Source organism: Chelonoidis abingdonii, chromosome 13 (assembly GCF_003597395.2).
Source record: "Chelonoidis abingdonii isolate Lonesome George chromosome 13, CheloAbing_2.0, whole genome shotgun sequence".
In the NCBI taxonomy this organism is placed as follows: Eukaryota; Metazoa; Chordata; order Testudines; family Testudinidae; genus Chelonoidis; species Chelonoidis abingdonii.
Genome location: NC_133781.1, coordinates 17,424,860 through 17,448,013, shown reverse-complemented (window position 1 = coordinate 17,448,013; position 23,154 = coordinate 17,424,860). Strand labels below are relative to the sequence as shown.

At 46.5% G+C, this 23,154-nt stretch overlaps 1 protein-coding gene across 4 annotated transcripts in view; it reads left to right on the top strand.

The window, feature by feature from the left end:
- Positions 1-23,154, top strand: part of UNK (unk zinc finger) — a 66,827-nt gene that overhangs the window by 25,625 nt on the left and 18,048 nt on the right. For all 4 annotated transcript variants that reach the window (XM_075071792.1, XM_032792899.2, XM_032792896.2 and 1 more), the window contains exons 3-10: positions 755-931; positions 1,382-1,512; positions 1,642-1,777; positions 3,483-3,600; positions 4,522-4,606; positions 6,661-6,803; positions 7,983-8,030; positions 8,816-9,016. In XM_075071792.1, coding sequence (XP_074927893.1) covers positions 755-931; positions 1,382-1,512; positions 1,642-1,777; positions 3,483-3,600; positions 4,522-4,606; positions 6,661-6,803; positions 7,983-8,030; positions 8,816-9,016 — 1,039 coding nt within the window. The remainder of the gene's footprint in view (positions 1-754; positions 932-1,381; positions 1,513-1,641; positions 1,778-3,482; positions 3,601-4,521; positions 4,607-6,660; positions 6,804-7,982; positions 8,031-8,815; positions 9,017-23,154) is intronic.

Here is a 23,154-nt window from a genome sequence, read left to right as displayed (position 1 = left end):
CTTATAAGAAATAGAAAGGGAGGTAGATATTTTTTGATGTTTTTTAAATTAAATAGGCAGCTAGTATTGTTTTAAAATTATTATGAAGAACAAGTTTAAGCTTTGTTGTAATGTGTGTTGTTTGCCTGGACTGCTCAAGACCTGAATGCTTGTGTAGGAGGAACTCTTTGAGTTGGCTTCTTAAATACCTTCATTCTTTCACATCTGATACTCCTTGATGAAACATAGGTGGCTTGTCTTATAACAGACTTATTCAAAGTGATACAAGCTACAAAAGTGAGATCTTGCCGTTTTCATAATGTAATAAAAATACTGTAATGCTAAATAATAATTAATAATAAATAGTATGTAATAAACATATCATAAAAACAAATTTTGTATTTCCAAGATCACTGCTTTTATAATTTATACTCAGGTAAAGGAGAAATCCCTGGAAATGTTCATTTTTAGGAGGGGGTTCACGAGACTTGACATTTTAGTGAAAGGGGTTCACAGGTTATTAAAGTTTGGGAACCACTGGTCTATAGAATAATGAGCCTCTGAAGGCTTAAGAATCCAGTTGTCTGTCTGTGAGAGAAGCTGTTATCTAGTATGCATTTAAAGAATGCTGTAAGGCATGATAAAAGAGAGGGACAGGGTTAGTAAAATTGACACCACCAGCAGTCTTCATCATCAGCATGTCCTTTCATACCGGTCAGTCCACCCTGGCAACAAGAACATGACCAGAATTTGGGTCTTTTCCCCTGTGCCTCAGGTGTCCATTCTTGCATAGAACTACTGGTGACACAGAGAGGAGATATCATCTGCGCTACTACAAAACTGGAATCTGCATCCATGAGACTGACTCCAAAGGAAATTGCACAAAGAACGGCCTCCACTGCGCCTTTGCTCATGGGCCTCATGACCTGCGTTCTCCTGTTTATGACATCAGGTAGTGGAGGATGGAGTTTCACATTGGGGCTGTGCATGGAGGGGTGATCACTGGACCTGAATGGAAGGTCAGCTGATCAAAGAATATACACAAATGTAAAACAATACGGCTAAATATCAGAGTGATGGCAACATTTCCCCCCGTAGCAAGGCAAAACACAAAAACCTCTTCAGAGGGGTTCCCCAAAAAAGGGGTATGCACGAGGCTAGTGGCACCCTGCCTGAGAACCCTGGAGGGGGTTCAAACTTCTGAGGCTGAAATTCCCAGGGAATGAACTGCTGGTGTTTGATCACTTGTTTCTTTGTATGTTATGGCAAAAGCCAGTGGACATCATGAACATACAACTACTTCAAAGTGCTGTAGCAATTGTCTGACAAAATTGTTAGACATACGTATCTGTCTCTTCATCTGCTCTGTCTGTCTATTGTTCATTTAACTCTATTCCCGAAGGGAGCTTCAGGCTATGGAGGCTTTGCAGAATGGTCAGACCACATCAGAGGGTGGCATAGAGGGTCAATCTGCAGTCGCTGCTAGCCATGCTATGATAGAGAAAATACTCAGTGAGGAGCCAAGGTGGCAAGGTGAGTCCCTTAGGGTCTTGCATGGGGGGCAATCCAGTGTGCTTGGAGTGCCCGCTCCCGTCAAGGGGTTTTGCATAGTAAGCAAAACACTTTTCATCTCCAAGTAACCAGTGGGACCTTCCTTCACAGACACAACGTACGTGTTGGGAAACTACAAGACAGAGCAATGCAAGAAACCCCCCCGTCTCTGTCGCCAGGGTTACGCCTGTCCCTACTACCACAACAGCAAAGATAGAAGAAGGAGCCCAAGAAAACACAAATACAGGTACCTTCATCCTGGGCCTTTCATTTTCCAGCTTAGGAGTTCAGGGTTGGCAGAGGTTCCCAACCAAGGACCTTGGATTTGCTTCATTTAATATTGTTAGCCCTTCCTTAAGGCCTGTTCTGACAATTCTGCTGTGCTGAAGGACTGGGTTAACATGCTAGTCCCAGGCCTAGGAATTTGCCGTATAACTCGGGTCAGTAATGAATGCCTATAATAAACAAACAACTGTGTTACCAAATCATGTTACAGCTCTGGTCTACTCTTTGTGGACAGAACCTGCATGCGGCTTCTCCATAACAACCATAATGAGTTAAACAAAAAACTCATTTAAAAAATGATGCAGGGTGAAAAAAACCTAAAAGAGGAATTTAGTTCTATTTGTAAACAAAATCACACGCTGCGTGTAGGTCACGTTTTTATGGGCTTAACTGAGAACAGGTAAACCTTTTCAGAATTATCAGGCCATCTCATATGTCTGATGATTGAAATTGAAAGGGGTTTGGGGAGATAACCAGTGCTGCCTGCTTTGCACTTCTCATTTGACTGTTAAAGGGTCCTGCAACTTAGTTTAGAGGTGTTTGCATCATTTTCCTGTCTCGTGACTTGTCACCGTTGAGGTGTCTTCATGAACACAGTTTGTCCAGCTTAGTGGCTCTGATTTCCAAGAGCACAAAGGAACTTTTACTATGGCCTCAGGGAGGCTTTTCTTCAGTCCCTCTTAAAAACATCAAAACTGACTGAAAAACATGGTAGGCAAATCATGAACAGTCTCATTTTCCTCCTAACATTTTGGTCACAAAATTTTTCCAATCAATTCTAAAACCCCGTAAAATCAAAGGAGCATTAACCCATCACCTCCAGGACAAGCATACACACCATGAGAGTCCTTGGCTGACATCCAGAGACTCTTCCTCCTATCTCCAACAGGAGGCCCCTCCCATCTTTCTGTCCCATCTTTGTGTCTTATTAACAAGTATTGGAAGAGTTGAGGGCCCCCTACCAGTGCATGGAGAGCATCAATATCTCTCCTACTTCTGTGCTGCCAGCCATCCTCCCCCAACAACTGATGCGGCTGTCTGCTCAATCCCTGCTGCTGCTGCTGCTATGTGCCTCCCCTGCAGTTTATTGAGGGAATGGATAAAACCATATAGAATGGGGAGTGGGGCACATCAAGAGTGCTGACCAGGGACACAGAAAAGGTTCCCAGCAGAGAGAAAGGGAACAGGCCTACATTTTCACTGGTGACCTCAGGCAGCCAGTCTTCTACAGGGCCACAATGTAACCCTGGAAACTGACTAGCCCACAGTGCTATGTGTTTTGGGATTAGTCAATTAACTTATTAACATTATATGAAGACCCAGTTCTGAAACAGAAAACAGATCCAGTATCTTTGACACTGTCATATCACCTACTAATACAGTTAAACTATTTTCAAGTCAGCATTAAGTCTCAGATGGGGAAAAAAAATCACTTTAATTGGGCAGTCTTTGCAAGCGATAGAAGCTACAGAGGTAGCAGGGAGGAAGCTGCATAGGCACCAAGAAGTGAGTGTAGGAGAAGAAGCTGGAAGAGCAGAGTGTGTACAATGGAGGGGAGCAGTAGAGCCTGGCTCCCAGTTTGGGATGTTGGGGTGCCAGGAGGTAGGGCTGAGAGTGGCCGATACATGTTTGTGTTTGATGCGTTCCGCTATCCCTTCTTTATACAGATCTTCACCATGCCCCAGTGTGAAACATGGAGATGAGTGGGGAGACCCCAGTAAGTGTGAGAATGGGGACACATGCCAGTACTGCCACACTCGCACAGAGCAGCAGTTTCACCCAGAGGTATGGTAACCCGACCTTCCCATTTGACATCTTGCTATGTGAGAGGGAGAATTCCAGGATTACAGGTGTTGATAGGCAGCAAGGGCCCAGCAAACAGGCAGGGAATGATGAGCTGCTTGCAATATGGTCCTTGAGTGCAGAAGCAGCACATTTGAAGTGAGCTTGGACCACAGCGACTTGACAAGAGTCCCTTTGGGGGGAAAGTAAAGAAGGAGGGGAAAAGAGTATGTGTGAGGGAGAAAGGGTAAATGTGTAGTGTGTATGTATGTATTGTAGATGTGTTGAATGGGTACACAGGTGAACTAATAGGGTTTATCTACTATGAAAGTGATTTGTAATTGACAGTTGTCAATAGCAGGTCCCAATGAACCAGTTCTGAAAATGGCAAAACTGCTAGTGCAGACTGGCCCAAAGCTTTTCCAGAAGAATTACAGAAAGCATGTCACAGTCACACTTCACCTTATGGTGTTGAAAGTGGTTTTATCTGGCCAACACTAGCAATGTCATTTTCCTCATCCGAGGAAGAAAGGACCCATCCGTCAGTTATTGATCATTTTCTTACTAAACGGGATCAGTTTTCTAGCCTGTCATTTATCAGTTGTTCCCCTAACACTATAATTTACTGTTCTTCCACACCCAGAGCTCCAGCTGAAGTCACTGGAGATTGATGGCAACTGCCAACCCTTAGGTGACCTTAGCTGTGATGGGACAATTGTTGACGTTACCAGGACTCTAGTGGCTTTTCTTTCTTTAAAGCAAAGCATTTAAGTGGATACTCTTGACATTTTTGTTTGTCTGTGACTCTTGTCTGTGTTTCTGTCTCACTATTGAATCTATTTTAGGTATTTCTCTGCCTGAGTCATGACACTCAGTCTTTTCTTACTATGTCTCTGTGTGTTTTGTTTTGTTTTTTCGTCTCAGATCTACAAATCCACCAAGTGCAACGACATGCAGCAGTCTGGCAGTTGTCCTCGGGGCCCCTTCTGTGCCTTTGCACATGTAGAACGTATGTTGGCTTCTTCTCTCATCTTTCAGTGATGCTTTAGCCATAAATGTCTTTAGTTTGGTGCTGCAGGCCAGAGTAGATAGGACCACAAAGGGGAGAGCTTTCTCTGGTAGTTCATTTAAAGTCATGATGCCAATAGGAGGTATGAGCACAGCTGAAGGCAATAGATGTTTTGTAGGGCTACAACCATGGTTACTCATTGCCTTCACTTTTGAAACATCTTTCCCTCTCTTATATCTCACTAGCTCAGCTCTCCGTATCCTCAGAATTATAAGGACTATACTATAGAGAGAGCACTGCCTTTCTTCTTCATATGGTTAAACTGGGACACAGTCAAGTTCAAAGCATATGAGTTCTTAAAAATCTTAGAATGTAATTTCTAACATGAGATTATTAACATTTAAAAATCAAATTTATTTTTACCATTTGTGTTTTCAATTTACATCTTGTATTTTAACTGAGATTAGACAACACAAATAGATTTGTTTCTAATCTAGTTTTGTCTCCTATAATTGGCAGCCAGGATCACCTGAGTTCTAATCCCAACTCCAACACTGACTCCCTCTGCACTTTTGGACAAGTCATAGACTTTAAAGCCCAAAGGGACCATCATGATAATTTAGAGTGACCGTCTGCACACTTCAACTTTCTGTGCCTGTGTCTCCACATATTAAGTAATGATAGTATTTTAGTGTGAGGATTAATTAATGATTGGTAATATGCTTTGAAGATGAAAAGTGCTATATAAATACTAAGGAATGTTATTAGGCAGGTTCTCTTGCTAATTCTCTTATACAGTATTAAATGATGCTCCAACATTTGAGTCACAAATACTGCACAAGATTATTTAAATCCAGATAAGAGCTGTTTTTATTAATATTTTTTTAAATGGCACTAGTAAAGGTTTTTTAACTGTTTTCTTGAAAACCTCTATACCTCCTGACAATGCCCCTTTAAACAAGAGCAGAGAGTCTGTTGTTGGCTTGTTCTTCATATTTCTCTGGATGTAACAGAGCTAGTTACAAATGTCTGTTTGAATTTGGGACTTCCATACTGGAAACCACTTTCATGCATAACAGATAGAAAACTTGAATTCCGGTCCCTTTTAGTTTCTTTGTCATAATTCTGGTTGATGAATTTGGTTATTACTGTTGACACTTGCATTTATAAATGAGGGCTAGCTCTTTCACATCCCATTGTTCCTATTGGATTCTACACTCAAGTTGTAATGCTGAATTTAGATAATCGGAGCAGAGTAGTTGTGAGCCAGTAGAAATGGGCTCTAATCCTTGCTCTGAGACTGATTCACTGCATGACCTTGAGCAAATCTCTTTGTGCTTGATTTGCCCATCTAAAAAGTGAAAATAATAATTTATGTCTTGACAGAAGTATAATGAGGTTTAATTCATTACAGATGGAAGCCCCTATAAAAAGGAAAATAAGATCATATCCAAGAACATCTAAACCTCTTGGAAATCATCCTGATGAATTTCATGAGTGATAGCCATTTGTTGCTGAGGGCTGTATAATGTTTTAAATCAGTGCAGCGAAAGCCTGCACTATTTTCCTGGGTATTTATGATGTTTAAAGGGAAGGGTGCAATTCCATAGCCTTGTACACACATTACCATTTTCTGTAATGGTTGGTGTTGAGAACTTACGGAAATGTATCTGTCTCCCTTAGCTAATCATGAGAAATCAATCACCTGTGTGCATAGCATGGATAAAACCCCTAGTTAGTTCAGGATATCCTGAATGTGTAGCATGTAATTCACTTAGTAAAAATACTATTGGAGGAAGAGGTATTACTGAGCTAGAGACCAGCAGATTGCAGAACTGGAGAAAGAGTAATAATATAAGATGAGAAATGCCCATTTTGCCTGATAGGATTTCTTATTGCTTCTGTACTGATTAAAAATAAGCATCCCTGAAACATTCCCTGTGGAGAGCTAGCAGCAGGAAATGTGCGTAGCTCCTGTTCTTCCCAAGCATTTTGTGATCCCTGGCCATTCATGTAGCTTTGAGTGATATTGCATGCCCTTTTGTTTCTTGCAGAGCCTCCACTCAATGAAGATTTACAGCCATCCTCGGCAGTATCCAGCCCAACGCAAACAGGCCCTGTGATGTATATGCCATCAGCTGCTGGTGATTCTGTTCCAGTGAGCCCTTCCAGTCCACATGCCCCGGACCTTAGCAATGTATGTGACCCTGCTGGGAAGCATTTGTCCACATATTGTGAACCTGCATTTCCCTGACCTGTTGTGCTACTGTCTTCCAGAGGAGGAAATTTCCCAAAGGATTTGAATTTTGTTGGCTCTCAGCTCAGTACTTCCCTCAGAGAGCTTATTTGGGGAGGGACATAGGTTTCAATCTTACTCATAAAAACCCACTCCATGCCTATAGCACTTCTCTGCTTTTCATTCTCTCGAAAGTTTCCTTTTTAGCTCTGGGTTAAGATATTTTTCAGGAAAGTGAAGAGTGGATTGCAGCAGTGCATCCAGCCTAACTCCTTTCTGCTTGGAGAAGAATGTAGGGCTTCTGTTTCCATGTACAAGGCATGAACCAGTATAATCCAGAGTACGAAACTGTAGTTTAGTTTGGTTATGCCTGAAATCTCAAAGCAGTTTAGCCTGTGCACAGTGTGTCTGGCATTATAGAATATTTGTGATTTATTGAGGGGTGGCCAAGCCCTGCCACATTTACTAGTTTATACAGTGCCCCAAGATGTGCTATGTACATTAGCTGTACATACAAGACAAGAGGTCCCTGACAAGAAAAGCTTACAATCAAAGTAGACGAACATACAGACACAGGAGTTAGTGGGGTACAAGGCATCTTCTGTTCTTTCTGATTTTTTTCCCCATTTTTTTATCTTTTCCTATTTGCATTAAGCCACTTTGGAGCTTGCAGCATTCCCAAACTGTTGATGAAGATTTTGAAGAGCTACAATGGCATGGTCTTAAATCATGATTGCAAATTCTAAACTGGTTTAGATGAGTTGAACTCATTTATTTCCTCTTAGTAAATAATACTGTGGAATAAAGTCCAAACATTCTTTTATTTTCTGTGAAAGTGCCATCTGAATGCTGGGCAAGCCACAGGAAAACTGAACGTCTGTTCCAACTGATGATCGCTGAAGTCTGTTCTCTTTCTGGAGCTCTTCAGTCTTTAAAATTGAACGCTACCTCATCCATGAACATATACCAAAAAAGGAAACATGCCTTTTTGTCATTTCCTCAGTCATCAGGGCAGCTGCATGTAGTCTGCAAACAAATAGCTTTGCTGATGATAATTTTACATAGTAATTAATCAAAGGAAAATACTCAGTGAAGTACCCAACCTCACGTGGCCTGTTCTGTTTTGTATTTGTACTTTAGGTGTGGAGTAAACCAGGAACTCTGCCAACTAGCCCCACCTCCACCACAGTAAGTAGTGACTGCAGGGGAGGGAAAACAGCAGACGGTGTAAAAAATCAAAATATTGTAGGAGGCTCACAGCACTCCCTCTTTTGATCTCCAGCCCTCTCTATGCAGCATTTCAAACTTTGGGATCAACAAGCATGCGCAAACATAGTTCTAAGTTGCAGAAATAATCCCATTTAAATGCATGATGCATGGTTGTGTCCCAAAGGAGAGAACCTTTTGAGGAGCCTTGTTTTAACACTGGTTGTCGATACTTTGGCCTTGTCTACGCTAGGATTTTCAGACTAGCAGGGTGCAGTTCCACTGGTAGATGCTGTAGCATATACGCTGCTCCTGCAGGCTCAGGTGTTTTTACTACTGTCTAACAGGGTTAAAACACTGTTCCTCCTCAAAGTGCAGACAGGATCCTAACCTGAATCACCCTGTAGCTTAAGGAAAATGAGAAGAGCTTTGATCAGGCCTGTGAACTCCATGAGTTGCGTGTGAGGCTACAGAGGAGTTGAAGTGTCTCTAGAGCCTCAGGTTACAAATCACTGTGCTAAATCCACCACTGCTTTGCGGAGAAATTACAACAAAGAGCCATTATGTTTGTGAGATTTGCACACAAACAGTATTTTGTGCACCCCCTACTGGCTGTCTAGATTTGTCTCTTTGTGCTGACCATCAGTAAAGCTAATGCACAAACAAGGAAGTAAGAGAATCAGTGTTCTTAGGAATCATTTGATTCAGTGCTACTGACTGTTTGAACTCTTCATTTTTATGACCCTTGTGTTTTCTTCTCCCGTTAGATTCTTTGTAGGAACAGCAGTCTCGGAAGTCCATCTAATATATGTGGGTCCCCTCCTGGTGCCATTGGGAAACAACACAGCTTGGAGAGCATTGGTTTTCCCACAGACTCAGTAACAGCAGCGAGCAGCTACAAGAAGGCACCAGGGTTTGAGCGGGAGGATCAGGTGGGAGCTGAGTATCTGAAGAGCTTCAAATGCCAGGTAAGAAGGGAGTGTTGGGTGGTGGAGAGCAATTGCCTGACTTAGTTTTATTGATTCCTCCATCTGTGGAACAAAAGTAACACGCTATTGCCACAATGTTTGATTCCCAAATCTACTCTTCCACTCCCAACCTCCATCAATCCATTCAATCTCACATCAACTCGTGGGTGTCCTACAGCCATTGCAAACTCAGTCTGTCAAAAATTTAGCTTCTTCTCTTTACTTCAAGTCCCTCTCCACCTCTTTCCTTCTCTATTACCATTGGATAGCAACTTGATGTCATTTATATATCCTCCTTCCATATCCAGGTTCTCTTCGGATGTAGAATATTCCAGAATTAATCTTTTTCTCTCTCTCTTCACTGCTAAAATCCTTGTTCACATTTTGGCCACCTTGATCACTGCACCTTGATCTCTCCTGTTGTCACCTTTCACTTCTCTAGTCTGTCTAAAACACCACTGCTAGTCCTCTTCCTCTCCCACTGCTCCAACCATATCATTCTTCTTCTGGAATCTTTTCCCTGGCTTCCACATTAAATTGAGACTCCTTGTTCTTCAGGTAGTGTCCCTAGGAGTGCTACACATCAGGATGTGCATGAACCTGTACACTCTTGATTGGAGAATTTTGTGAGCAGTGTTCATGGGTCTGCACCTGCTCTCTAGATATCCATGTGCTCTGACTCAAAAATATAAGGCAGAGTTGACCCGCCACCATTCCACTTCTTACTGAACTGTCTGTGACTTGAGATGGAGCGTCGTCTTTTCCGTTAGCTAGACACACAGCTTGCTGCCTCTCTGCACTTAATTTTTTGATATTTTATTTTTATAATTACTCATGTAAAATTATCGTCAGGATGATGAAGGCCCACCAGGAAATGTTGGCGGTAGCAGCAGCAGCCCTGGTGGTGAAGTTCATACCAGTAGCCTTTGTTTGTTTTTTTTCCGTCTGTTCCTTTTGTTCTTTGATACTTTCCCCACAAACTCTTTCTTTTAAGGACCCAAAAAGGAAGTGATGGGTGGAATAGCCCACTCCTCCTTATTTTGTCCACCAATTAGGTTTAATTTCAGACGTACCAGTTTTGGCTTGTTAACTTCTGGCTCCACATTTCCTGTTTTTTTACAAGCATAATTTCAACACAGTCATTGAATCATCTCAACTCAGCCTTTTTGTTTAGATTAATTCAATTATTCTGTTTCCCTTTCATACCTTTTCCCATCAACATTTGTTATTAAAGGTTATTTTAACATCTTATGAATTTTTACCTACTTTTTAGAGTTGAGCTCCCAATTTGGGTAAATTTGTAGGCCGATTTGTCATCACACTATTTACCCTCTGACCCTACCATTTTCAACAGTGACTTGTCCTCTAGTACTGACATAGTCACCAGTTTCCCACAAACTTTTTGAGTGTACTGAGAGTAATTTCCTGCTGGTACTGACACATCCTCTGGAACCATCTCACCAGCCAATCAAATATCAGCCTCTGGTACCAGTGCAGTTACAGGACCCTTTCCAGATCCCAGTACCAACTTAGTCACTGGTAGCAGCACCACTTGCTCCTCTGATGGTCACTGAGTATGACACCTCATCAGAGGTGAAAGTAAGCCAGCAGGGCTCCGGCCATGCTTTAAAGGGCCCGGGGCTCCCCGCAGCAGCCAGAGCACCAGGCCCTTTAAATCCCCACCCAAGCCCGGCTATTGGAGCCTCGGGCCCTTTAAAGAGCCCGGGTCTCCAGCCGCTGCGGGGAGCCCCGGGCCCTTTAAAGCGCTGCTTGAGCCCTGCTGCCAAAGCTCCGGCGGCGCTTTGAAGGGCCTTGGGCTCCACTCAGTGGCCGGAGCCCTGGGCCCTTGAAATCATCACCGGAGCCCTGCTGTCCCGGGGTAGCGGCAGCAGGGCTCCCACAGTGATTTAAAGGGCCCAGAGCTCTGCAGCGGCCAAAGCCCCAGGCCCTTTAATTCGCTCCTGAGCCCCAGGGCTCCCAGCCGCCTCTGCAGCTGGTAGCTCTGGGGTGATTTAAAGGTCCTGGGGCTCCCGGCCTCAGCCAGAGCCCCAGGGCCTTTAAATATTGAAAGGCCCCACCTCTCCTGTTTGAGGCCCCGCCTCTCCCAGTTGAGGCCACGCCCCTGCTCAGGACTCTGGGGTACCAGTAAGTCCTTTAAGTTACTTTCACCCCTGGATCTCATCCTATTCTGACGTGTCTATACAAGGTTCCTCCACCTTCTCATGCCAACCTCTCTCCCTTGGGGTATACTCTAAGGTAGAAACTCCTGGCAGGATATACACCCAGCAGCCCTGGCAAAGAAAGCCATGGGGCTTTGCCCCTTTCCCTTACGTCCTACCACAGTGGGCTATTGGAACCCAGAGGCTCCATTTGGCAACCAGTTCTACATGGTCATATCTCATAAAAGGACACACCAGGAGCAATAACTGTCTCCCTTGGATCCTGCTCTACAGGAGACTCTTACAGGGGAGCAAGATCCAGCTGAGGAAGAAGAAACACCACCTTCCCACAAAGCCTCCTCCTCACCACATGAGGCTGTCATGCTTCCCCCACCATCGTATACCAATGATTTATAGGCATTTCAAGATTTTATGGAATGAATATCAGAAGGAATACAGGAACACCAACATTTCCTGTTGGACATCCTTCATACGTCTCCTCAGTGCAAAATCACCTTTCCCATCAACAATGCTTTGCTGGCCCCAGGCTGTACGGTGTGGCTACCATATTGCCTATATGCAAATGGGCTGACAAAAAATAAGATATCCCACCCAGAGGCTCAGAGTATTTTTTTTTCTCCCAACCTACAACCAATTCTCTGGTTGTCATGGCTGTTAACAAATGAAACAGGCAACATCAGTCCCACTCAATGCCATCTGACAAGGAACTGATATGGCTGAACCTTCTGAACCATAAATGCTGCTACTCAGCCTCTTTGTGGCTCAGAGTAGCCAGTAACCAAGCCCTGATGGCAAATTATGATTTTACAAACTACTCAGTTTTTATCTTTTATTGAACACCTGCTTCAGGATCAGAGGGAACAATTTCAAGCCATCATAACAGGCCAGACAGTTGCTAAGGTGTCTCTCCAGGCCTTGCTCAATGCCACCAATAAAGCTGCATGTTCCATGGCTATGGTAGTAGTCTTGCACTGAGCTTCTTGGCTGAATTCCTACAGCTTCCACCATGAGGAGCAAAATACTGTCAAGAACCTTCCCATTGAGGGGCTCAAGTTGTTCAGCAATGCCATGGACACCTTGCGCCATTCTCTTAAAGACCCCCTGGTGACACTGATCTCTGGGCATCTAAATGCCTGCAGCAAAAAGAAAATACAATAGATCATAAATGGGTCAACACTATCATCCCATCCACTACCTGCCCCCCAAGATTGGTGGAACCCCCACAGGAAGAAGATCAGGTTCACTAAGAAAGGACCGTCCCCTACAACGATGTCCCAGTTGGCAACATGCTCAAAACAACAGTACTGACCCTTTCCCTCTCTCCACTCTTTATGGGGATTCTCTCTCCCATGTTCTACCTTTCTGGAACTCATCATCTCACACAGCTAGATCCTGGAGGTGATTTCTACTGCCTGTTCCACCCATGTCAGTTCCTTCCAGACCCCCAACTTCCCTGTCCCATCCGTCTTCAGGAACCCTTCTCATGAGGGTTTCATGAGGCCTCCTAATATAAGATCAAATCTGTTCTACCACACTTTATCTGGAAAGGGTTTTATTCCTGGAACTTCCTGGTCCTGAGGAAAAACAGGGGATGGAGACTAATTCTTGGCCTCAGGACTTAGAACATCTTCGTTCACTCTGTGTTTCAGAATGATAAGCCAAGCAGTGATAATTCCCTCTTCCTTCAGAACACTTATGTTCGTATACCCATGCTTCTTCTTCGAGTGATTGCTCATATCCATTCCAGGTAGGTGTGTGCGCACCGCGTGCACAGCCGTCGGAGAAACTTTTACCCTAGCAATACTCAGCGGGTCGGCTGGGCGCCCCCTGGAGTGGCGCCACCATGGCGCCGCATAAATACCCCAGCCGACCCGGCCACCCTTCAGTTCCTTCTGTTGGAACAGTGGAGTGCACGTTTCAAGCGACCGCATTTTCCGTAGCTAATACGCTCAATATTTGTGTTTTGTTATGTAATGTTTCTGTTACATAGTTAATTTAGTTATATTGCGACATTTAAGTATTATAGTGTTAGTGGTATTCTGTAGTAATCATTTTCGCGGGGTCTGGGGCTCTTTCTACCCGTGCCTGTAACGTAGCAATTGCCTGGCTCGCGGGTTTAAACGACAGTTTTGCTGCATAGGCATGCCGAACAGAGATACCGACTCTGGTTGACGTGCTTGGGAATCTGGCGCTGCATCTTCTAAGTGACCGAATTTTCAAGGCATGTGTGAGATGCGCGACGAGAAAGGCGATGCGGGCACGTGACTCCAGAGCTGACGTTTAATGGAAGCGGCATTGAGCTCCTCCGCCGGCTATGCCGCGGCTGGCGACGAGTGATAGCAGCAGGTGCGGTGACGTTCGCCCTCGAACCGAAGCACGTCAGAGAGCATGAAGAGCACGTCATCGGCACCGGGCGCGAGCGCGAGCGCCAAAAGGGACGCCAGGCGTTCGCTTCTCTCCTGAGGTCGAAGTGGCTAATGTGCCGACAGGGATCTCCTCTCAATCTGCACTGCAGGGCAGAGACGTGTACAACAACAAGCGGACAGCCCGCCCGTCGGCTCCGGTTTGCTGGTCAAGTGTCGCTAAACGGCCCGTTGTACTCCAGCCCCACGAGGACCGGTCGGCTCGCGATGGAAGCTCCCCGAACCACCGTGTTCGACTAAACATTCCTTGACCCCGGAGAAACTTTTTTCAGACGGCGAAGACCTCATTGCCCTGAGGGACCGGCCTGATCTCAGCACGCGTGGGCGACTCTCTCAGAGGCTAAGATCTCGACCAACCGCCGCCTCTGTCACCGTTTCGATGGGCATAACGCAGGTCCGCCCATATGTCGCTACATCTCGGTGTCGCTTCTCGTCGATCCCGTCACCGCTCGGCTATTCGCGGCAGCGCTCACGGCTCGGAATCGGGTCACTGGATGTCACGGCACGCTCAAGCTGGCACGTTGCGTGGCAATACTTCGGTCCATCGCGGCAACCGGTCCACGTGCGTGCAACTGCTCACCACAAGCGTCATCTTCTCTCGCTCCCGGTAGCGTTTCGGCACGGTGAGCTCCGTAAAGGAAACGCGTGCACGACCGATCTTCGCCATATGAGAGGATCAAGGTCACGTCGACGTCCGACAGAGTGTCGCAAGGTCCGGTCGGCTCGCGGTTAAGACCGTACCGCAACCGGTCCCAACCCGAGCTTGCTCGATCTATTGGCCTGATCGTCCACGTTTGCGGCTCTCCGTGGCCGGCGGTGTCGCAGTCGGTCTCCTCGACACGTAGTTACTATAGCGGGACCGAGATACTACATGCCGCGGGCTGTTTTCAGATGCGCCGTGCAGAAAGCCATGCGCATATTGGGCAACTGGGCATTAACAATCAAAGCCCGAGTGTCCCCTGGTCCAGCCCATAAATACTCTCTTCGAGCGGGGGAGCTGAAGCCACCATGTCACCCTTCCTCCGGCAGAGTCAGAGGACATGTCATCCATCTTCGATCCCCGAGCATTCGAGCAGGAACGGCCCAGGAGCAAGTGATTCAGGACCGCACTCATTCGTGGGATATCTCATCGCTCTTCCCGCGAGCCGGTGGCAGGTCCTCTTTCTTCGGGAGGCAGCCAATCGGAGCTCTAGAGCAACCCAAGGATTCTTCACTCGGTGACTCTTCTCAACGAATCTCGGCCGGTACGGAGTTTGCGGAGTGGGACAACGGCAGGTGGTCTAGACTTAATCTCTGGCCGATGACAACGACGGTCAGTAGTTGCCTTATGCTAGCTCCACTTTATCAGGACCATCCAGGCATGCTACTGGGATACCTTGAGCAGGACTCCGCTCGATTCCGCCAAAGCAAGGGATGGAAGGAGGTACGGTTGGTACCTCCGGGGGTAGGAACACTGTACGTCCATCCCTCCTCCTCAATGCCCGCCCTCTTTAGTCGAATCGTCAATGAAGGAGCGGCCCGGGCAACAGGGCTCTGCTCCGAATCCAAAGAGGCAGCCGAGGACTGAGCTGTAAGGTGTGACTCGGCAGGTGATTAATGCTCGCGTAGACGCCAACAGCATGGTTCTGTTGAGCGCTACACTTTAACAACGTGGAAGGAAGGTTAGCCAGATTATACTGAGTTGAACTACCGCCGGATTCGCCGCCAGCAGTTTCGCAAGCTTTTGTGGAGGAGGCAAAGGTTGGCAGGACCTCCCTCCAAGCTTTCCCTTGAGGGGATTCGGCTGCAGACGAGGGGGGGGGTTGGGTGTAGCCTCAGGTATCACAATGAGGCGAGATCTCTGGCTCAGGTCCAACCTGCCACTGGAGAGCTGCAGTCACCTACAAGACTTACCCTTGAGGGCCGGGGTTTGTCTCGTGACAAAGGACCTCGGCTGTCAAGCCTAAAAACGGAGGGTGATCATGAGGGTCCCGATGGATGCGACTACGCCCGTGACCCGACGATAGCTTTAGGGGCAGACAGCCTCGCACGTATTTGCCGCCTCGAGGAACAGGGCAGGATCTTTAACAACGGCGAGGCGGGTGGGCGAAGGCAGCAGGTCGTGGCCTCATGGCGGGCGTCGTCAGGTCGCCTCTAAGCACACCCGGCTGCAAGGGCAATTTTGGAAGGTACGCCGGGGGACGGTCTAACAGACGTCAGTTCAGGATCCTTTTTCTCTCTTTTTTCCAACCGCCCTCTACTACTTCCTTGGTGCATGGTACTCCTTTTACTCCGAACAGTGGTGCTACGCAGGTGCGCAGGATACACTAAGTTTGCTGTCATCCATGCCTTCCCACCCCCTTCCTGGTCTCTTCAGGACCCTCTCACGAGAAAGATCTCTGGCACGAGTGCAATCTTCCTAACGAGACATAGGGAAGTTCCGCTACCGAGAGGGGGAAGGGATTTTAATCCCGCTCATTTGCCTCACCACAAGTCAAGGAGGCTCACGACGATTCCGACTTAGCGGGGATCAACAAGTGCTAAACAAGTTGAAGTTCCCGCATGGTCTTACCTGGGGAACTTTAATCGTCCTTGGATCATGGAATGGTACGCCGCCTGAGATGAGGAAGTTACTTCACATAGGTTTCCCGCAAGGAAGTACTCGTTCACAATCAACAAACCCTTTCAATTCGCTGTCTCCTTTGGCCTGTCCTACGCCCAAAAGTATTTACAAAAATGCATAGGCAGTCGTCGCGCCACTCGCAGGCAACAGATTACATTTTCTACACGATGGACTGACTGCTCTCATAGAGGCGCTCGCAATGCGCATCAAGTCATACGTTTCAGTGATAAGGAAAGTTGTCGGACCGTTGGCCTCCTCTCAAGCAGAAAAGTCTATTCTCTATCACACACAGAGACTGGACTATAATAGGAAGCTGATCCCCTGCAGAGCTATGTAAGCCATACCCGCTTCCTGGATAACTTACTCATACTTGCGGCTTGCAAGCCGGTCCATATGACTAAACTACAGCCGACCAATGCTCGTCGTTCTGGGACATATGGCTGCATCCTATATGTACCAGTACGCCAGGACTCCGCATGCGCCCTTCAGACGTGACTCACTCGGTCTTCCGCCCGCGGACTCTATGGAATGCTGCTCAACGATCCCGTCCTAGGTCTGCGCTCTCGACTGTGGTATGGACACCGTCTCTGGGTTTTAGTGCAGTGCAATGCCATTTCAATGTCGCCAGTCAACGTCATTAACCTTACGAAGGAAGTATCCTTGGCTGGGATGCATCTAGGTCGCTTGCAGACAGCTGACGTGGTCCAAGCTGAAGGCTCAACCCCATATCAACGTCGGAGTGAGAGGTTCGTCTAGCTTGCCAGACGTTGCAATAGCAATTCGTGGTCGTTGTGTTCGTCTTTACGGACAACACTAACGCATAGTACGTATCATACACAAGCAGGGAGGCCCGCGATCTCCAGTGTCTGGAGGCTTATTCAAATTGTGGGACTTCTGCATAGCCCTTCCAGTGGACTGAAGTGGCATCTCTCCCTCCAGGAGTCCGAAACGCTGGTGGATGGCATGAGCAGGTCCTTCTCTGCCACGAGTGGTCGACAAGGCAGACATCAATTTTATCGTCTTCCAGAGGTGGGTGGTTCCCCGTGTAGATCATGCTTCGCTCCACTCGTAATCAGGAAGTGCAGAGTGTTCTGCTCGATGTCCAGGGCTCTCCCAGATGATGCGGCGCATCCTCCTGCCCTGGAGACAAGGCCTGATTTAATGCCTTCACTCCATTTCCCTTGTGGCGACAGGGTCCCTGGCTCAGCTCCTCGGGAAAGCCGCCATCTTATCTTGATCATGCGCCTGCGCTGCCGCAGGGCAAGCCCCCTGGTAGACCAGGCTTCGTTTGGAGTCATGTCTGGGTAGCCCGCTTCCGATATCCTCCCCTGTGTCCCATGAGCTGTCACCAGGAAGCCGAGAGATTCGTAGCAGAGCCTAGATCCTGGCACCGTCCGTGTGCTCTGCATTGAGCTGAAGCGCTGATGAGGTTGGCGCGTTCAATGTCGTTGGCGCGCATCCCCCTTAGTGAGCAGGGATAGGCCTTCGCGCCAGGCGTATGTGGCAAATGGCACGCGCTGACAATGGCGTGCGCATCGCAATGATGCTTATCCTTCACATTGGCGTACAATAGCAATCCTCGACTAATCTGGCACTTGAGCAGGAGGTCTGGCGATTCCTATAAGGTGACTCTGGCAGCGTATCCACTTACCATCCGGGAGAGGGTGGTACTCGATGTTTTCCATCACCTCAGTAGTCTCTCGCTTCATAAGGGGCTGGAGCGTACTTTAATCTCCCGCTCGTACCTAGCCCGTGGACTGAACTGATCCTAAACGTACTTATGTTTCACCCGCCTTTGAGCACAATTGCGACTTTGTTCTTCATCTCACCTTCTCGTTGAAACGGTGTCTTAGGTGGCGATCATATCAAGCACGCAGGCGTCTCGGAGATTCAGACACCTCATGTGACCCTCGAACTGTTTTCCATAGAGACTAGGCTCAACTGCGACTCATCGGCATTCCCCGCTAAGTGGTGTCTGCCTTTCCATACCTACCAGACATTTTCTCACCTTTTCTTCCCGAGCCTCATCGCTTTCGGGGGAATACAGCACTCACCCTTGGATTGCGAGAGCGTAATTTACTATGTGGAAAGGACGAAGCCATCCGGAAGAGTCTCCCAAGCTCTTTGTGCCGTTGGGAGCGGATGAAAGGTTACCAATCCCTCCAAAGATTTCCTTCTTGTCACGGCTGTATTCTGCACGGCACGCGCTAGTCAATGTCCTCGATGCCTTCACAAGCGCATTCCCCAGTGGCGCAAGCTTCCTCACAACTCTGGTGACGTGCCATCACAAGAGATTTGCCGTGCTGGCGACTGGTCATCGGTCATAATTTCGTCGCATACTGCCGTGGTAACAGTCTCGAGACGAGCAGCTTTGGAGGCGGTATTCAGGCTGCCAGATCTCAATCGACCCTCGTAGGTAAGCTGGGAATCAGCTCCTGAATGGATATGACAATACTCAAGAAAAAACAAGGTTACTCCTTGTAACTGTTGTTCTTAGAATTGTGCTCATATCATTCACACACACCCCTTCCCACTGTGAGTAGCCGGCAAGCGGAATGAAGTGGCCGGGTCGAGCTGGGGGTATTTATGCGGCGCCATGGTGGCGCCACTCCAGGGGGCGCCCAGCCGACCCGCTGAGTGTTGCTAGGGTAAAAGTTTCTCCGACGGCTGTGCACGCGGCGCGCACACACCTACCTGGAATGGATATGAGCAACACATCTCGAAGAACAATAGTTACAAAGGTGAGTAACCTTGTTATCCCTCACACAGATTTTTTCTACATTTTCTGGTGGGCAGGGACCACTGCCAGTATTGCATTCTACCCTTTGGCCTCTCCACTGCCCCAGGAGTCTTTACCAAAGTCCTCTCAGCCATCACAGCCCATCTCCGCCAGATGGGAATAATTATATTTCCCTGCATGGATGATGGTTTCTGAAAGGTCTCTCATTTCTTGAGATACAGACGGCAATCTCTGTTCCATTCACTGGACCTCCGCCTCAATGTGGAAAAGTCTATCCTCGCACCCACTCAATGGACTTCATTGGGGACACTCTGGATTTGTCCACTCCCACAGCATACTTGCCCAAGGACAGATTTGCCACAATGTCCAGCCTCGTTTCAACAATACAACAGAGCCTACAAACCACAGCAAGGGATTTCCTGCAACTTCTGGGCTATATGAAAGCCTATATACATTTTAGCAAGACCACGCTTTTAGTATCTTCAAGCCTGGATGAGAACCATCTACCACCCCAACAAGCACAATCTATCCAAGCATGGGTCTGTACCTTGTTGGGTCCTCAGTTCTCTAAATTGGTGGACGGAGCCACAAAAGATGTATGTGGGGTCAATCTACCTCTGTAGCCCTACTGAAAAACATACCTATCTCAGACATCTGCAGGGCAGCCACCTGGTCTTCAGTGCACATGTTTTCCCAGCATTACACTCTTGTGCCTGCTTCCAGAGCCGATGTGACTTTCAGTAATGCTTCCTACAAACTGAATCCACCTCCGCGGCACCCTCCTCTGTGACTGAAGTACTGCTCGGGAATTTCCTGCCATGAAGTCCCCATAGGGACACTACTCAAAGAAGAAGGAGAGGTTATTTGCCTTGTACAGTAACTGGAGTTCTTCAAGAAGTGTATCCCTATGGATGCCCCAGTATCCGCCATCCTTCCCCTCTGCCTCAGAGTCCTTTTGCTGAGCATTCATGGCTGAGAAGGAACTGGAGTGATGGCGGGTCCATCCCCTCTATATCCTCATACTGGAGCACAAGGATATCTAGGGTGCAGGCGTGGACCCACAGATACTGCTGACAAAAATTTCCCATCAAGAGTTTGGAGGCATGCACACATCCTGATGTGGAGCATCCATAGGGGCACATATCTTGAAGAACACCAGTTACTGCATGAGGTAAGTAACTTCTCCTTCTCACTTGCCCCACATAATCTCATCCTGACCTATAACTCAACTGTCATTCCTCTTATTCTTGATGTGCCTCCCAATCCTCTTGCATAATTGCTCCCTTTGTCTCTTTCCATTCTCCATTTAAAGCCTTAATAATACTGCTTCCTAAGCTTAGAACAAATCTCCTGTTTCTTGTCTGCCATGTGCCACCTTTTCCACCTTCAGGTCCAATTCTTCCATTGATTTCCTTCCTTGGTGTTACCAGTAATTTCTCTGCATTTTCCCGTCTGAAATTGATGACTTATCTGTGTCCTGGACAGGGATGGTGGCTTCATCTTTATTCTGTAAAGTGATGTTCTGTAAATTGCTGTTGCTGATGATATTGCTAGTGTGATAAGTAGATTTTTGTTAGGGATTGAAAAAGACATTTTCACAGACATCTTTTCATGAGGACTGGTTTCTATTACTGAAAGCAGAGGTGCCCAGAAAATCTGCCTTTAATCTGGCCACATTTAGGCCCTGTCTACATTATGTTGAGAAAATTAGCATTAAGCCTAAAAGGCACTGTCCACGTTGCACTTCTGTTACCATACAAACAATTGAAATCCCCAGCTTTGACAAGGTCTTGAAAAAATGACATGATTTAGAAGTCATTAATATCATGTATGCCCACATGATTTTTTTACAGCTGAATGAAAGAGTCACATTTCAAGCCTGTCAGGAAGCTAGTCTTGACCACTGTTTGGTTTAGTTAAAATGATTTAGTTGTGGAATGAACAGCATTTAAGCCCTATTAATTTAAACCATTTTCAAAACCAGTTCTGGTGTTTGCTTAACATGGGCTTGGCTTAAGAAACCGGAATTGCAAATCTATGTAATGTGTCTTTGGGATCAAAGTGCAGGGCTGGCTCTGACTCCACCACATCTCCCTGCGAAGTACAGCAGCGTGTAGCCATTGTTTAAAAACAAAAGAAAAGCCACTTGCTCGTTTTCCATTGCAAAGTGCTGTAGGAAAGGAGTTACTGGGCAGCTCCAAGGCTGAAGGGCCAAGAGAACCCCCGTCTCCTGCTAACAGAGACCAGGCCCGAGGGAGACCCTGCTCTGGAGAAAACATGGGCAAAGAGCCCAACCTGAGGAGGAAAGGGGAGGGAATATAAATATGACACTTAGAAGGGCCCTGTCTCCAGATGAGTGTGTGTGAGTGAGGCCCAGTCTGCCCCACAAACACATTGTGTTCTGGCAATGTGCTCTGACATAGTGGGGTGTTGCGTGTGTGCATGCAGCCAAGTTGTACCGTAACTATGCTACTGAACTGTGCTAAAGCCCTGTAAAGAAAAATCTACAATATTCAAATGGAGGTGCCCAAAATTAGGCATCTAATAAATAAAAGTGGTCTGATTTTTAAGAGGTGCTGAGAGGCCACAGTTTGCATTGACTTCAGTGGGTCCTGCAGGTTCTCAGCACTTTTGAAAATCAGGCCAGGAATTAGACACCCAACTTTAGGCGCTCACATTTGAACATTTTGGTCAGAAGCTTTTGCCTAGTTCTGTAACCTGGGTATGATGTAGATTTCATAGTGATAGTATTTAAATGAGCCTTCTCATTCCTCTCTTCTTGCGATGAGTGGAGGCGAAGTTGCACCTTTGCTGTTATTGTTGTTTGGTTGAAGATAGTTTTTAGCAAGGCTGAGCTAACAGAGCAGTAATAATATAATATTAACACTTAGCATCTACATAACTCTTCATCTTTAAAGTGATTTTCAAACATCAGCTAATGTTTAGCTAACAGCAAAAGATTGAGAATGCTCTTCTCAAAGAAATGAAAGATGGACTCTTACATTTCCCCCAAAAATCAAAATTTACAGTTAAGCGGAAAACTAGGCAAAGACCCAAAATTGGAGGATCTATCTTCTGCCATTTTCTGCTCTCACTGTGCTACTCTGAAGGGATCTGGGCCGTCCATATTAAAGTTCACGTTAGTAAACCAGGCTTTCTGTGATGCTCCATAATGATTCAGTTGAAGGCATAAATAATGTGTCATCCAAAACACATGCCCAGTAAAACAGGGTGGTGCTAAAGCGACCACAGTACAAGTATAAGAATCTGAATGTGGCTGTATAAATGATACTAGGTTTTAAAAAAAGAAAGACAGCAGATTTAGCCAAGAGACCTGAATATCTGGGCTGGCCTCCTAAGCAAGTAACACAAATAACTTTTCATTAAGGAGTTTTCATGCTGTGCACAAAAGAATTAGCTTTAGATCCTATCGGTTGTGACACAAGACTGGAAAAGCTGTGCCAATAAAACCCCTTTTAGTATTGATCCTCTTCCACCCCTTCATGTGCAGTGGGGACGGAGTGTGATGTACAGCACGGTCTCAGAATCACAACTCCTGGGTTCTGTGCATGACTCTGCTGCTGAGTTTCTCTGGGACCTTTTGGCAAGTTGCTTAACCTCTTCATGCTCTAGTTTACTTAGGTGTAAGATGGGCATGATAACACTTATTGCACAGTGAGGTTGTACAGCGTATTTTATTAGTGTTCGTAAAGGCTTTTAAGCACTTTGGATGAAAGGTGCCAGTAACCTGCAAACATGCTGCACAGCAGATTTCTTCTGTGCTGGATGTGGCATGTTCTGTGTTTCATCCATAATTTACATCACTCTTTCCTCCCCTACAACTCAACAGAGCAAATTATAGATTGACATTCTATCTCCGCTTTTAATTTTTCTGCCTGTTTTGGTTAGTTTTGTACTCTCTAATGTTATTCAGAAATACAGGCATTTCTTTACTACTGTACCTGGGCATGAAGGAGAAAAATGTGGAGTTTTTAACTGGCGTTGCACCAAATTCAGGGTTGCAAACATTGGGGCTGGCCCTGAAATGTATTAAAAACCTTCAGTGAGGCTTAGCTGCAACATTGCCAAGTGTGTTGGCAAGAATCCTCTCAGCAGGGGTGGGAAAAACAATGGGCAGTGACTCTGTTTGTATGCATGTGTCTCTCTCTCCACTCTAACTGCTGACTCCTGCT